The sequence below is a fragment of the Symphodus melops genome (assembly GCF_947650265.1).
Source record: "Symphodus melops genome assembly, chromosome: 2".
Classification (NCBI taxonomy): Eukaryota; Metazoa; Chordata; class Actinopteri; order Labriformes; family Labridae; genus Symphodus; species Symphodus melops.
The window spans coordinates 22,622,761-22,638,093 of record NC_136692.1 but is presented as its reverse complement, the minus strand read 5'-3'; the positions used below and the strand labels follow the sequence as shown (position 1 = coordinate 22,638,093).

General features: G+C 37.3%; 1 protein-coding gene across 1 annotated transcript in view; it reads left to right on the top strand.

The window, feature by feature from the left end:
- Nucleotides 1-15,333, top strand: part of sorcs1 (sortilin-related VPS10 domain containing receptor 1) — a 163,340-nt gene that overhangs the window by 102,963 nt on the left and 45,044 nt on the right. The window contains exons 4-6 of the mRNA XM_079337819.1: nt 965-1,123; nt 10,804-10,877; nt 13,887-13,951. Coding sequence (XP_079193945.1) covers nt 965-1,123; nt 10,804-10,877; nt 13,887-13,951 — 298 coding nt within the window. The remainder of the gene's footprint in view (nt 1-964; nt 1,124-10,803; nt 10,878-13,886; nt 13,952-15,333) is intronic.

Here is a 15,333-nt window from a genome sequence, read left to right as displayed (position 1 = left end):
CATGGATGAAAAGTTTAGAACATGCTATTCTGCAGCCAAAGTTCTGGTAAAACATATGTCATATGTTGCTCTAAGTCAGGATTTTCTTGTCTCTCTGTAGTATTTAACACTGCTGACCACAATTTAATTTAGCCGAATTTCTTTGAAAGTATTCAAAGAAAAAATTTGGAAGTAAAAAGACACACATTCAAGCCCTCAAAAATAGTGTTATTGTTTGCTGTGATTTTTCAAATAAATTCAAAATGCGCGCGTCCCCATGTACGGAGGCTATAGTCCTCAACGTGGGCGGCCTGAGCTCACGTCCGCCTTGTGGCCTCTTTCCCACATGTTGATCCCCTCTCTCTCTCCCTGATTTCTGACTCTGTCTCTGTCTCTCTTTCTCCAATAAAGGCAAAAAGGCAAAAAAAAAGTCACACATACATACATATACACACATACATATAGCTTCTAGTAAAAATACAAAAAGACAGTGCCCTTTGGTGGAGGGCATAAGTGAATAAAGAGTGGATTTGTGAATGCATAACAAATCACTCTTATTAATAATATATTGTTTTTGCAGTACAACTACATCGTTGTGAAAATGACAGCTCTGGGGTTTTTGCTGCCAAAGGAATGAAAACTCTAACTCTTACAGTTTGTATTGATTAAAACTGTTTTTTAATGAGATCACCCTGACACTTTGCACTTTTTTTATTGCCTCTGCTTGTGTTTATTTGAATCTGTTTATTGTCACTTGTAAAGCTGCTGTTGTGTTAGGAACTCTGGATGAGAGTCTGTATTCTTGTCAACCGTAGCATCTTCACATCCTGTTCTGGATAACAATGTTCATTCAAGTTCTTTGACTGTCCAATCAGTAAAGAAGTAAACACAAAGACATGTAAGTGCTTCTCTGTATTGGTTGAAAGTGAAGTTCTTCTCGACATCTTACATAATCCCTAACCCCTCACTCTTGTGTCACCTTCAGATCATGCTGCTCACTGATCCAGAGGTGGAAAACAGCCTCCTGATCAGCTCTGATGAAGGAGCGACCTACCAGAAGTATCGTCTCAACTTCTACATCCTTAGTCTGCTGTTCCACCCCGAGCAGGAGGACTGGATTCTGGCCTACAGCCACGACCAAAAGGTGAGAGAACGGCCAATCCTCTTCAGTTGTTCAGCTGTTCAGAGGTATAAAAGAAAGCTGAGTGTAAAGTCAGATAAGGAACAACGGGGGTTGCACTGCCTCAGAGCAGACATGTAAGCTACTGTTACACAAGATTTTGGCTCAAAGCACACAGCCAGAGTTCATAAGGTTCGTTCAGGAAGAGAAGAGAAGAGGTACAGAAGTTAGGGTTTTATAATTCAGGTAGCTCCAGATTTTCTCTCTGATAGATAAAGACAAGAGGTATTTCAAAGTTTTTGAATGATCATTGACTTTTTTTTTTTTTCTTCATTGTAATAGTTTCTTCATAAAGACAACATTTCTGATACAGGGATATAATATCCTTAATGGATTAAAGGGAACAATGTATAACTTCATTTGCCTACATGCGCACACATCTATATTTGTATTTTAGTTCATATATACATACCAAAAGGAAACTTACTAATACATTTAAATAATATTGTTTAAACAGCGGTGTCAGAAATAGTGTACTTCTCCCATTTCCTCCATCTCTCTTTTAAGATGTTAACCTGGTTCCTAATTCTCAAAGCATTTTTTTTCCCATTCCATATATTTTATTTACAAGCTCCATCCATTTTGAATTAATTAAATTCTCATCCTTTAAGCTCTTTGTTATTTGTTTGCTGCTCTTATCGCCAGAAAAAAAGTGAGAATCTTTGTTCTTTATCACTTCTGATAATTTCCCTAATCATAAAACTTGTGGGTTTTTATCTAAAGGTAAACCAAAATTATTTGAATGGTCTCTGTTAGAGTTTTCCCAGAATCCACTTATACCTTTACAGCATAACAATTCTGATAAAACATTTTGTAACATTTAGTAAGTAGTAATAACAAGACTCTGAGTCAAAGTCAGAGTAACAAGATTCTTATTTTAAGAATAGACATCAATTCATATTATCTAAATACACATTTCTTGTTCTACATCTTTTCAAGGTTGTTTCTTTTTTATATCATTTTAATCTAATCAGGCATGGCTTGGTGTTCACAAAATGGCTTAATTGAAAAAAAAAAAGATGATAACTTTTGATTTATTTTTCAGTGCTTTTGAATCTTAAAGCTCTTACGCTGTTAAAAGTCACATCGCTTGAATGTATCTATTTAGGCAAGATTATGATCAACAACCTTGGGAAAAAAACATTTTCTTTCTTAACTCAATATTTTCATTATATTTCACAGAAAATAGTCCAGTATGATGTGGATTTTTTCAAACATTTAATTAGACTTCGATCACCTACTTATTAGACCATTCATCGTCTGTGTATGAACCTACATACACAGAGAGGTGTCACTCGGATGAGCATATTAATCTTGATGCTCTTATACCTGATCAAAATGACCTTTTAATAGATTTTTAAACAGGTTATTTAGTTTATTTTGTTCAGATAACATTGCATCTTCTAACTTCATTGTTTTGTGAAATGATAGAAAAGCTATTTGCAGCTTTTTAAATTCTGTACAAAAAGCTAAAAAAAAAAAAAAAAGTGAAAAAAAGTCAAAAGTTACGAGGTTTAGTTGCAGATTAACCTTTAGAATAGCTCTAACTGCTTAGAATAATGAAACCATTCTCCTTTATACCAAGGACACGCACATACACACAACCGACAGTTCTACAATGGTTAATGAGTCAGAGATGCCTGAAACCCGCCCAGCAGAATAACTGTTCATTCTAAAGTGGTGTTTTCAGGTGTTTTTCACTTTATTTTCCTGTTCTGGACTCCAATTTAAAGATGAATGTGATTCTCAGCTTTCCCTGTCTTACATGATAATGTTCAGCTAATGCTCTGATGGGGTTTGTGGGTTCAAAGCTTGAGAAGGCATCACACCATACTTATAAAACAGTTTAGCTCAAGATAGTGCAGAAGAATACAGTGTTTTCATTACTTGATGTACTCTTTATACGTATACCATGTAATAGTGGCTTTCTCTGGCCTTTAAAGTGTGCAAGGAAAAACACTTGAACTCCTGACACTAACAGCGTCAGGGTCAACACAACAAGTCTTAAGTCAACTAATATTAAATGCTATTCTGCTTTTGTAGTAGGCCAATAGCACAGAGTGAATAAAGAAGTGATTGGAAACAAGCATTTTCTCATCCATAGAACAACAAACACCAACACTTTGTCCATCCCAAGAAAACCTTTAGGACCTTTGCAAGCAGTTATTCTGAATATAACTAGCCAAGTATAAAAAACTGCAGACTGTACTGGTACGAATGATGAATGATTAGGTTATTGTACTTTAAAAAATACTCTTTTTCTTAACATGGTGTTTTGTTTTTAACATAACCAATTTGCAAGATGTGCACATTGTGAGACAACTTAAGGTTACAGATAACTTTAAATTAGACAGGTCATTACAGGACTATCAAATAGAAACAACATAAAACCTTAAGACATACAATACATAGTTCTATGCAACAGATGCCATACTTAAAACTGCCTTATTCAATCTCTCTGCACCGTGTATACTTTTAAAATACACAGATTAAAAGTTAAATTAAAATTAAGATTGAAGTGTCTTGAGGAAAACAACGAGACTAAAAAGGAAAAAAAAGCTGAGAACACCGCTTTCTGTGTAAAAGATTCAAAACTATTTGATTCAAAATTCTTCTAATTTTCGTAGAAAACACAGTATGGGTTGTCACAATTACAAACTTCAATATGATGCTAATACATATTAAAGAATAAAACAATAGAAATACTTGTGTACCATGGCAAAAAAAAATAAGCCCAAGGCGCCCAAATTTATGACAAACACCAGAACAACCTGCTCAAAATGCTGCCACTGAAAACAAAACTCATTTAAATATGGTCTACAGCAAACTGAGGAGGTTTTTCTACTAGGTAATGACTAGGTAATATTTTAAAATATTGCATTTGAATTTATATTCCTGTTGGAGTAAGCCGTGTTTTCTGTAGCTGTATTCAGAGTCCAGTCAAGGCGAGATATTTGTTGAATATCCCCGATTTGAGATGGAAGTGGTTCTGACGTCCTTCCGAGCAGACGAGAGCAGTTTTAACACTCCACACACGACAGGATTTTATACGATTATTTTACGATAATCGGGGCATCCTTAAGATTATCGGCCAAAATGGGTCTAATTATCCTGCCGTCTGAACCAGCCTTTTATTATTTTATTTTTTTATTTTTTTATTTATTTGAACAGGGGCAGTGTACAATATACATTAACCTCAGAAAGGAGAGATGCATTGTACCAGGTTGTAGCACTTGTGCTAATTTCCACCTGCAGTCCCTGGGCAGGCTGTTGTTAACATACAAAGTATGTACACTCCAAAGCATTACATTGCATTTAAAACTATCACATACACACTAAAAACATACTTTATTTACACTCACACAACACAACTGGCCTCAGGTTGCCCTCAGAACAACAGATGACAACATTTCCCCATTTATAAAACTTCTTTCATTGATTTGCCAGTTCAGTCAAGGAGAGACTAAAGGGGATGGCACAGAGTTATGTTTCTCAATCAGAGTAGATTAAGAATTGGGTATGAAATGGAGGCTGAAAATTAAGTGGGTATACCATGCTGTATACCAGACTGCACTGTGCCACTGATGATTTCCTAAGAACAGAATGATCATTTATTGTTTCATGAGGTAAAAATGGAGATGTTAAAATTCCTTGAGCTTCCATGTGGAGGTATGTGACTAAAAAGGTAATAAAAGAGAAAGTAATTCAAAAAATGTACTTTTTACAAACTTCTCGAGTTGACTATTTAAATAAATATTTTTTAAGAATTTTTTTTGGTGTAGTAGAGGTACAATACCAAAAACAACTTAGAACCTTGATTAGTTATTGCCTGATACTCTTTATGGTTCATAATAATAATAGAATAAAAGTTTCACATTGCCCTCCAGTTTTTATTTTTGATATTCTTTCAATGAAGTTTGCTTTGAAAGTAAGCTACTTCAGATATAATTCTGGGAGTTTAGTTGAAGAATTGCTGAGGCATTGATGCAGAGCCTCTTAACATTTATTTGGAAAATGAGTATAAAACGTTTAACCTGACAAATCCTTTTGAAAACTCTTAAGCATTTTTGTTAAAGTCAGTGTAAAGGATCATTTTGTTTGAATAACTAAGCTTTGCTGGTAACCTGCCTGTGCTTTAATGTTTTCTAAAACTGTTTATAAAGAGAAAATGGCAGCAGTTAACCCAGGACTTAGGGTCTGTCCATATATTGGAGTATCCTTGAGAAAAACACAAAAAGGCACTATTTTGAGTCTATGAATGCGTATGTATTCAGGCAGATGTTATTGCACTTTTCCCTCTTGTAAAAGTACAGGATCAGTGCAGTCAGTGTAACAGATTTGCTTCACTTTAACATCAGGGGAATAAAATGTTGTGGCTACTTTATTCATCTATTTTCTTCTCTTTAAAAGAAAATGTAGTTTTCTCACTTGACACAGCTCCACCTATTGGACAAAGCTAGTTGATGTGAGTTAAAGACAAAGACAGAACATTTCTTCATCGCTGCAAAACCAAAGCAACATTTTACAAACACTTTTGATTTTCTAACACTGTCAGAAGTAACCCCAAATCCCTGCCAACAGTATCAAAGGAAGTCCGTGACACCACAAACCCTGAGTGCAGTATTTCAGGCAGTTCTTCTTCACTAGCTACAGTACATGCAAAGATCTGGCAAGGACTGACTGACTCTCATCACCAATAACAGCCTGTAGCCAACTTTAACCACCCACACAGACGTCATACGGTGGTGGATCTAGAACATAGCTGGCAGGTATTGAGAGGTTCAGGCCTTTTACCAAATTTTTTTAACAAATTAGGTGAAGACTATTTTCCCAACTTAATTTGAGTAAATATACAGGTGAAAATTGTTTGTTAGTTAAAAAAAAAAAGTCGGTAACACTTTAAATTAAGGCCACACTATTCACCATTGACTAGTTGCTAATGAATGGGACTAAAAGTATGTTCTTCCTCCTAATTAACTGGCTAGAAAGTTGTTAAACATGAATTATGATCTTGATAGGCTTTGCTTTGTATGGCCCTTATATGGTAAAAGTCATCTTAACAAAGTGTGTTAAGATCATAATTCTTATTCAACATCGTCCCAACTTACTACCAAAAACCAGTAATTTGGGGGATATTAAGTGCAAACTCTTAGTTAATTGTAGATAAGCAAAAGACTATGGTCATATAGAATAAGGTACAAGTAAGCTCTTAATAATGACTAATAAGCAGCCAGTGTGCTACTAATTAGCATGCCGAGAAGAAACCAGTTCATGGTGAATATTGTGACTTTAATTTAAAGTGTTACCAAATATTGTATTTTCTGTGCATGAACATGGTTTGAAATCCTAACTCTGTTGTAAACCAGTATGGCATGTTATGACCAAAATCAAAGTTCATTTCATGGTGCGTAACAGAAACATGAATAGATTTGAGCTCTTATGTGCTTTTTGAGAGTGCCTGATTTTTTTCCTTCATTTAAGAAATGTTACTAGCCAATCAGGAGTAACACAAGACACAAATCTGCTTTGCCTTTTGAGTTTAAAGAGTTTGCAAAGTCCCTACCTGTAGGTAAGGAGCCCAAGCTCTATAATACAGGGGTGACTAAAAATGTACAGTATATTAATCAACAGCGAGACATTTTTGAAGATGTTTAAGTAAAAGTGGAATTGTTGTTTATAAAATATTTGTGATGCTGTGTTATTGCTTTTATGTTCGGTGCCAACTCACTCACCCATTCTCTAACCCATGCTCTAACTCGTTCACATTACCTCCACCCAAAAACTGCTTCTCTTTCAATTTCCTCACCTACCTTTGGCAGTGCTGCTGCATTTGTTGATTGAGAGGCCATTGGAGGTTGTAAAGGCTGTTTCAATTTCTTCATCCCTCTCACCTCCCTTGTCTTCTGCTCTCTGCCTCTTCACTGTCACTGGCTTGGCTATATACTAACTTGTGGTGGGAGGATAATTAGTCATAGTGATTTCCCAACACCCCCCCCCTTTAGTTTGCATCTGCTGAGCACAGCAAGGCCTGGAAGTCATGGGAATCTCACCACACAGGCCATTTGTCTCTCAGTTTGACATAAGAATATACACCATATGCAATAGTCAGAGTGAATATACAGTTTGCATATGCCCATCGCTGAGCAATCCATGAAGCGGGAACAATATGGGAAGATTTATGCTCCACAGAACTTCAGCACCAGGTCAGGTCTTGCTTCAATGTGTTACTGATTTTGAAAGGCTCAATACATTTGTAAGCTTATTTGTGTTAGAGCAAAAATGGTCACCCTCATCTTTGATTTAAATTCTATTTATTTGTCATTGACAATGCATTAACATTAAAATAAAATATAAATTAAAAGAATAACATATTTCATAGTAGAATAAGAATTATGGATTTTATTCTATCACATAGGATAACACAGAGAAAGTCTTTCCTCGTACGAGCTTTGGATTCAGGCCAAGACTGCAGCCATTGGGATTGAGTAAATAAACACAATTAGAAAATAAATTAATATAACCAAACAGAGTCGCAATTTTGTTATCTGCTAATAAGCGATTGTTTACATATTCTGTGTGGTTGCTCATGCTTTAAATAGAAAAAGTCCAGCATGAACACACTGCAATAAGTTTTATGCCTCATTAAAATGCAGCTGTAAGCTATTGGGTAAACGGATTTGTCATTGGGCTTTGTAACAGAACACAGGTGTGTTTGGAGACAAATTATTCAGTGGCTATGTCAGTGAGGTTGTTGATGTGCCAAGCAGGTTTTTTTTTTTTTTTTTTTGGGGGGGGGGGGTCAAAAAAATTTCAATCAGGAGAGACAAGTGATATTAAGAATGAATTTATTACAGTGAAAGAGTGATTGACAGAATGAGATTTGACAGAACATTTTGGCGCTTGGACTCTATGGGGTGGAAAATGCGATTTAGTGATGAAGTTCTGCTCGTCATTAGGATAGATCCCCCCATGGAGTCCAGACCCTGGTGGTGGAGGACTGATGATTTGATGAGACCGAGTTAGGAGTTGACTCTGCTTCTGAAGATGGCGGTGATGGGGAGGTGGAGGGGCGCACGAAGCCAGCTTGAAAGAACTAGTTAAGAAAAAGGATCATATTTAAAAGGAGAGTTGAACGATGATAGGCCGAAAACGAATGCGGAACGCTGCGCCATTGGTTAGATGAGGTCCGGTGACAAAACAGCTGATTAACTCATGGACGGCCCAAACTGACAGCTCGAGAATGACAGCGGAAATGAGATAGGGTGAAAAAAGGGTGACTGAGAAACCTGATTGTGGATCACTTAAAGTCTTCCTTACTGAACTTTCGCTAAGCTTCATGTCAGTTTCACATCTTGCATTGGACCTTAAGTGAATGAAATGCATCACGTGTCTCTTCTTTTTTCTTGTTTTTTTTAACTATCAGCTCTAAAAAACAGGCTTACAAAAGAAGTAAAGTGAAATGTATTATACTTCTATCACATCAGAAACTTTTTTTTTTATCCTCAAGTTTGCTTTGTTCTAATTTGTGCATTTCTACCCTATATAGCCTATAACCAGATTTTGTTATCTGTGTTTTTGGGCTGGGATCTCACAACCTAAATCTCAGAGTGCTGCTCACCTTCACTACTGTTGCTAGGTTACCAACGTTTTCTCATGACCCTTCTGCTTCTCTTTGAAGTGAGATTTACTTTAAGGAAATTTTCAAAGAAAACCTAACAAAACAAAAGAGGGGAAGTTTGTCTTTGGTGTGTTTTTACTACGTATATTGGATTTAAAAATCTGATAAAACATGTATCTGGGCCATCTTACAGCATTAAAAGCAACTCTGGACCTTGAAAAATAGTCCATCATTGTTGATGATGATGATGTTGTTGATTGATATGTGAAGTCTTTCCCTGTCTTGATTTAGATTTGCCAATGCAAGGGACGTGACATGGACATCAGTGGCCATTTTCTATAACAGAGAACTTTTTCCAACTGAGAGCGCTGTGCAGCAACAAAAAACTGCTGATGCCCACAAGGTTTTTTTTTTCTTTTTTTTAGTTTTGGATGCTGAGCCCGGAAATTCTTGTACAGCATTGGTTTCTATGGCAAGAAGGAGCTGCCAGTACAAATAATGTCATGAGTGGACAACGCAGACAAAGCAACCTGTAACTCATAAGACACAAGTCAGGTCGACTTTGCCTGAAAAGAACCAACCTGTATCATTAAACTTTACATATACAGCACACCTTTCTCAATTATTCTTGATATCAACTTACTTTTATAATTTTACACTGAAAAAAAAACAAAAAAAAACAAATGAAACGATGAGTATGCACCAACACCATGGCCCACTGTTTGATATCTGCTACCCAAGCGTGCACACACAGAAAGATGTGCAGGAGCTTGCCCAAGACGAATGCACACTTCTATACTATACTCTAAACTTTTATAATTTTATTTCAGGACATACAGTAATTCCATTCTAACAATTTTCACAACACATGTAGTCATATGAGTTAAGCAACGTTAATAATCAGAAGAAATTGATTCAAACAATCTGCTTTCCCATATATTTATAAGACAAACATATACATTCCCAAATGAGAACGACTTAACAAGAACTATTTGATGTTAATAAAACTCTGTGAGTGTCTAAACCTCAAGTGAGAAAGTATTTTATTTAAAAAGTAGAAATTTTAATAGCATGAGCCATTTAACAATTGACTTAATTAATATGTGCGGTTACATTTATTTCACTTGAATCAGGGACCTCTAAATCACACAGGGCTTGTGTGTGGCAAGACACACAAACCCTTCAAGGTTCTTTTTCTATTGGCCTTCTATTACAGAGATTTCCCATTCATTCTCCATTCCTTCTCTGTAGTGCTATAAAATCTAAGCAATGCAGTGATTTACTGAAAAGTGAACAATAGCTGTGCTGAGACCACCGACTGTGCTCGTGCTCCTCTCTGCATCACTCCAAACCCATTCCAGGCTCGTTATAGAAGCGTGCATTCATCTTGGGCAAGCTCCTGCACATCTTTCTGTGTGTGCACGCTTGGGTAGCAGGTATCAAACAGTGGGCCATGGTGTTGGCGCATGCTCATCGTTTCATTTGTTTTTTTTGTTTTTTTTTCAGTGTGTGTGATGTGAAAGTAAAATTATTTGTTTGCTTAAAAGACACAAAAAGTAAAAACAAACACTTCAAAAAACATAATGAAATAATAGGGTGTAGACAGTTTCAATAAAGTAATTAAAAGTCCCCTCTATGAACATCTCTTTCTGCTGTAGTGGTTGGTTTTGTGGATGGAGGAAATGCTTCCATCTCTAAATGTCTGCGGTTCATGCTGTTTACCTGCAGTTTTTGTAAAAATTGTGATCACATTCAGTGGATTTAAATAATGAACCTGTATGTCCAGTCTATTTGTTATGTATGAGTATCCGTGTGAGAAAGTTGTTTTCCCTTTTTTTTTTACAGCTTAATTGAGATGCTAAGTAAATACATGTATGAAAACCTCTGCAATCTCACATCATTTTGGATTCAAAATAAAACATTCAATAAGTGACAATAAGCTTGTGTGATACAAAATTGTAAAGTAGATTTTGTGTTAGGTTAGTTGTGACTAAATAAGCACTAATACTTGGTTTTCTCGCTTCAGCTCTACAGCTCAGTGGAGTTTGGGAGGAGGTGGCAACTGGTGCATGAGAGAGTGGCTCCCAATCGCTTCTACTGGTAAGTAGAAAAATATGGCTTTTGTTGAAAAGGTAGCTCATATGACACTAACAACAACCACCTTAACCTATTAGATTTAAACTTCAATCATTTAGTCTGACCTACCCCTCCTGTGCTTTAAAACTTTATCTTTAAAAAACAAACTTAGAAACAATCTCCAGCCCACCATCAGTTTAATGTACCCACTGTGAGATATTTCCTCCACAGACAATAATTGTTAAGTCAGGTCTGATTTAACTGATGTACATTTAAAAACAGTGTTAGCTCATTTAATGTAATTCCTAATAGTCAGTCTTACATAAGTAAACCCCAAGGAGGCAAGTGGGGTAAATCCTGGACTGGTCATCAGTCAACTTTGGTAAATGGTAAATGGACATAAGCTTGCACTTTTCTGGTCTTCTGACTAGTAATAGCTCTTTACACCACAGGTCACACCTATCCATTGCGTCTTATAGGTGTGACATTGTATGGTGTCTTGTATGGTGGTGTTCCCAAAGACATGTCTGAGCCATACATTATATGTGGCTGCTGGAGGTGGGGATTGAACCCCATCCTTCCAGTTAGGAGATAACTAACTCTGCCCCAACAAATGTGTCTTGTACTTAACCAACCGACCTTCAAAATCGTTTAAACATCCTAAAAAGCTAATAGATTGTTAGTTGTTAAATTTTAAAGTTTTTGACAAAACCTGAATTACAAGATGACTTTCAGAGGCTGCATTTCATGATTATCATTCTAACGTAATTGATTTATTTCCTGTTGAGGATTTGAAGAAAAACAGTATGCATGTTCTATACAGTTCATCTACAGCAGCAAAGTTTATTAGAAGAGCAGTTTGACACTTTGAAAAGTGTGAGGTCATTTTTTTCCCCTTAAGGGCCGCCTTGTTCGTCCATATTTCCTCTCCATCTTTGATCTGCTATATGATGATGGCTTTCCATTCTTCGTATAGTATTTATTGCCATTGGTGTGGTGCTCTTAATCAACAACCTCCCGCAAAACCTACATCCAAACACATGCGAGTCAAACTGAAGGGCATCTGCAGAAAAACTGTAGACCAGAAGTTGTACGGTTAGGGCTATACCTGGTAGTTTGAGTTTTTCGTAACATTTTACCTACGGTGCTTTGAAGCCTCTTGTTAATCAAGCTTGACCTTAAAGACATCCTGATCAGTCCAGGTCATTGCCTTTCCTTCCTAACAAAAATTGAGGAGCTGGAGTTTCCCGTTGACTTTATTATGACATGCCTGATCTTTGCCTGGCGAAAAGTCACATTAGGTAACCAACAGTTCAACTTTGGAGAGAGCCTTCAAACTAGTTTCTGGGTGAATCACAGTTTGGCTATCCTAAAATAAAGTATGACCTATATGTGTATATATGAAGATTTAAATAATCGAATGGTACCCTTCAGCAAGACTTTTAATGCTAAACTGTGAGATGATGTGTCCATTCGGAGCTGTTGCAAAGTTGTTTCAATTCTTTCTCATAAACATTCCCCAAACCTTTAACTATTGCTCCCTCCTCTCCTATCGTTTTCTTCACTAAATGGTCTCACTGCTACCACTAATGTGCTGTCTAACTCAGCGGGATCTATACATGTCTGACCTCAATTCAGTACCTAACATTTACCAAAAAGCTCTCACCCCAACAAACTGCGGCAGAACTGTCAGCGTATAGTAACAAGCGGGGCAGCCAGGAGTGAAGGGAGCCTGGAGGGCTGATGCTGCAATAGCTGTCAGAGTTCTATTTTTGGGACGCACACTGCGTGGTAGGTGTGGTGGATGTCCTGTAATGAGGCTGCAGATAGAGCTTATGTCTGCTGTGCATGTGTCCACCAAACATGTAAAGAAGATGGAGATTCCTAAGCTCATTTGGGCAACTTGAGCAAGTGCTTGCTCACACAGCACAGGTTGGCAAACTTTTACATACAGCACTTCCACCATGTTCAGTCATAATCACTTTGAGAGCTTAGTCTGAGTACAGCCATGAAATGTTTTGCATATGACATTACAAATCTCGACAAAAAAAACATCTGGAGCCTGATGTATGCTGTATTTTGGCAAGCGCCGTCTCATGAGTCCAATTTTTACACCTGTTCTGACATAAAGTCTTTCTAAACCAGTGTCATCCATACACAAAGACACAACACACTTTTTCTTTCCATCACTGAGTGGGGAAAAGTTATAGAAACCATAAAGCTTCTCTAACTCAAAGGGTTATTCTTTGCCTGTCTCACACTGTTCTTATACCTGAATAGATTATTCAGATAAAATGGAAATGTGGTGCGGATTAAGTAGGCCATCCTATTCACAGCTGTGTTTCATCTGGGAAATCACCAATACTACCAATACGTATAATGATGAGAAGCTTTGGTGGTCTCTGACTGTCTCACTACTGTCTGCTTCTCATTCCCCTTACACAGACCCTCTTTATACCTTTCACCATTAATGTGTGTGCTACCTGTCGACACCCTCCCATCCCCCCACTTTCTCTTTCTCTCCCTCATGTCTCTCCACCTCCCTGTTCGCTCCCACTCAATGTGTGTGCTGTCTTTGCCTCTTCTCTGATCCCCCAGTCTTTTTAATACATATTTAATGCTGTAATGATTTTATGCTATTCTATCTGTGGACATCCCAACTGTAGCAGAGAGAAATCAATGGCTTTTCCTCTGCTAATGATGTCAGGAAACATCTTCCTCCATCAGTCTAGGGGAAAAAGGACCTTCAGGGGCTTTAAACATTAAGATCGTTCAGTAAACCTTTGTTCCTTTTTTTCCGTTCACTTTTAAGCTGTCTTCCACAATGGAGAAAAAATACAGTAATTCCTGTGACCATTGCCCCTGCTGATGTTTACCACAACTGTCAAAGCACATGACTTCTCTGTAATTATAAATGTGTCTGACTTTGAAGTTTAAATCACTCAGGTCTGTCATTAGCCAGGTAGGTAAGAGCAGCCGGGCAGGCAAAAGACTAATAGTGATGTTCCTGAGACACATTTGTCTGACTTTCAGGTCCAAAACAGGTTTGGACAAAGAGCCGGGCTTAATCCACCTGGAAACCAGCATCTCTGAAGGACGTGAGTAATTGAATTCCAAGTTCAGCTCTCCATTTTCTCGTCTTTGTACTGTATTGGGAGCATTGTGTTAAAGTAGAAAGGAGTTGGGAGTTGTTTGGATAATTCCTCGGGGGATAATGTAAAAGGACAGCTGAAATGGTGTCTTTGGACACACAATGACAATGGAGAGAGAAGTAATGCATACATTAGAATCTTTTTATATACTGTAAAAAAATAATCTATCCTATTCTAATAGAATAGATTCTATTAATGCGCTACTTTGACAAAATGAAAGTGGCCAAGATGTACTGGCTTGCATTTATTTACATAGCACACATCAGCTGAATTTAGCTAATATTTTTAATGTGTGAAATTGCAATAAGCCAATGCGGATGGACAATCTTAACTTCACATTAAAGTCCAAGAAAAAAAGAGGAATTTTGTACACTTCTTATTGTGCCATATAGTCAGATATGTTCCTGAAAATTCATATCAAAGCCAAAGAAAATTATTTTACTTTGCACTTGTTTTTTATGGGCCAAATAAATGAATGGTGGGAAGAGGTGCATTTACTGTCTTTGGATGTATTTTTTTTATTTTTTTACACAGTCGGTCAACCTATAGGCGAGCTCCTGGAAACCTGCCTGTGAGCTTCCTGTTGGAGAACCCTGACATACAACAACGCAACTACCAAATAAAGCAGCAGGATTTGATGCCACAAACACAACTGAAATATTTTAGCATGAAAAAACAATTTCACTCTACCAGATATTTACCACCAAAATACCAACATACACAACACAAATAACAGGACACCAATTAACACAAGGAAAACATTATTTGACTACAACCTTTCATGTTTTTCCCATTCTGCCTCCTTTGAGTCACCTCACTTAATTGTTCAATCAAAAATGAATGACGGAATACATTTACAATAACAAAAATGATGATTTCTCTCTCTGTCCAAAAAGCCTTTAAAGTGTCTCTGCCACCTTAGTCTGTGGCCAACACAACAGAAAAAGCCAGTAATACAAACACACATAGCAAACATGAATAGTGTCAGATGTTACAGTCACACAGCCAGAGACTATCACTATTGATCATGTGTACTTGGAGTAGGTTGACACATATTTGGCTGGCGCTAACATGTGGAGACAGGCTTCCTGCAGGCGCTGTGATTGAAGGCAAAGAAAGCAATTGGCCTTTCTGGTCATCTGTCTTCCCCTCCGTCCGGCTCCTCCCTTCCCCCGATCTGCTTTATTGACACGAGTAATGTAGGAAGCCAGAAGAGGCCGCTTGGCTCGGGGTGAAGGCTGCCTTTCTTCATTGGCTAATACCATTGCTGATGCCATTGCTTGACATGTGCGTATCTGTGTCTTTGTGTGTGTGTGTGTGTGTGTGTG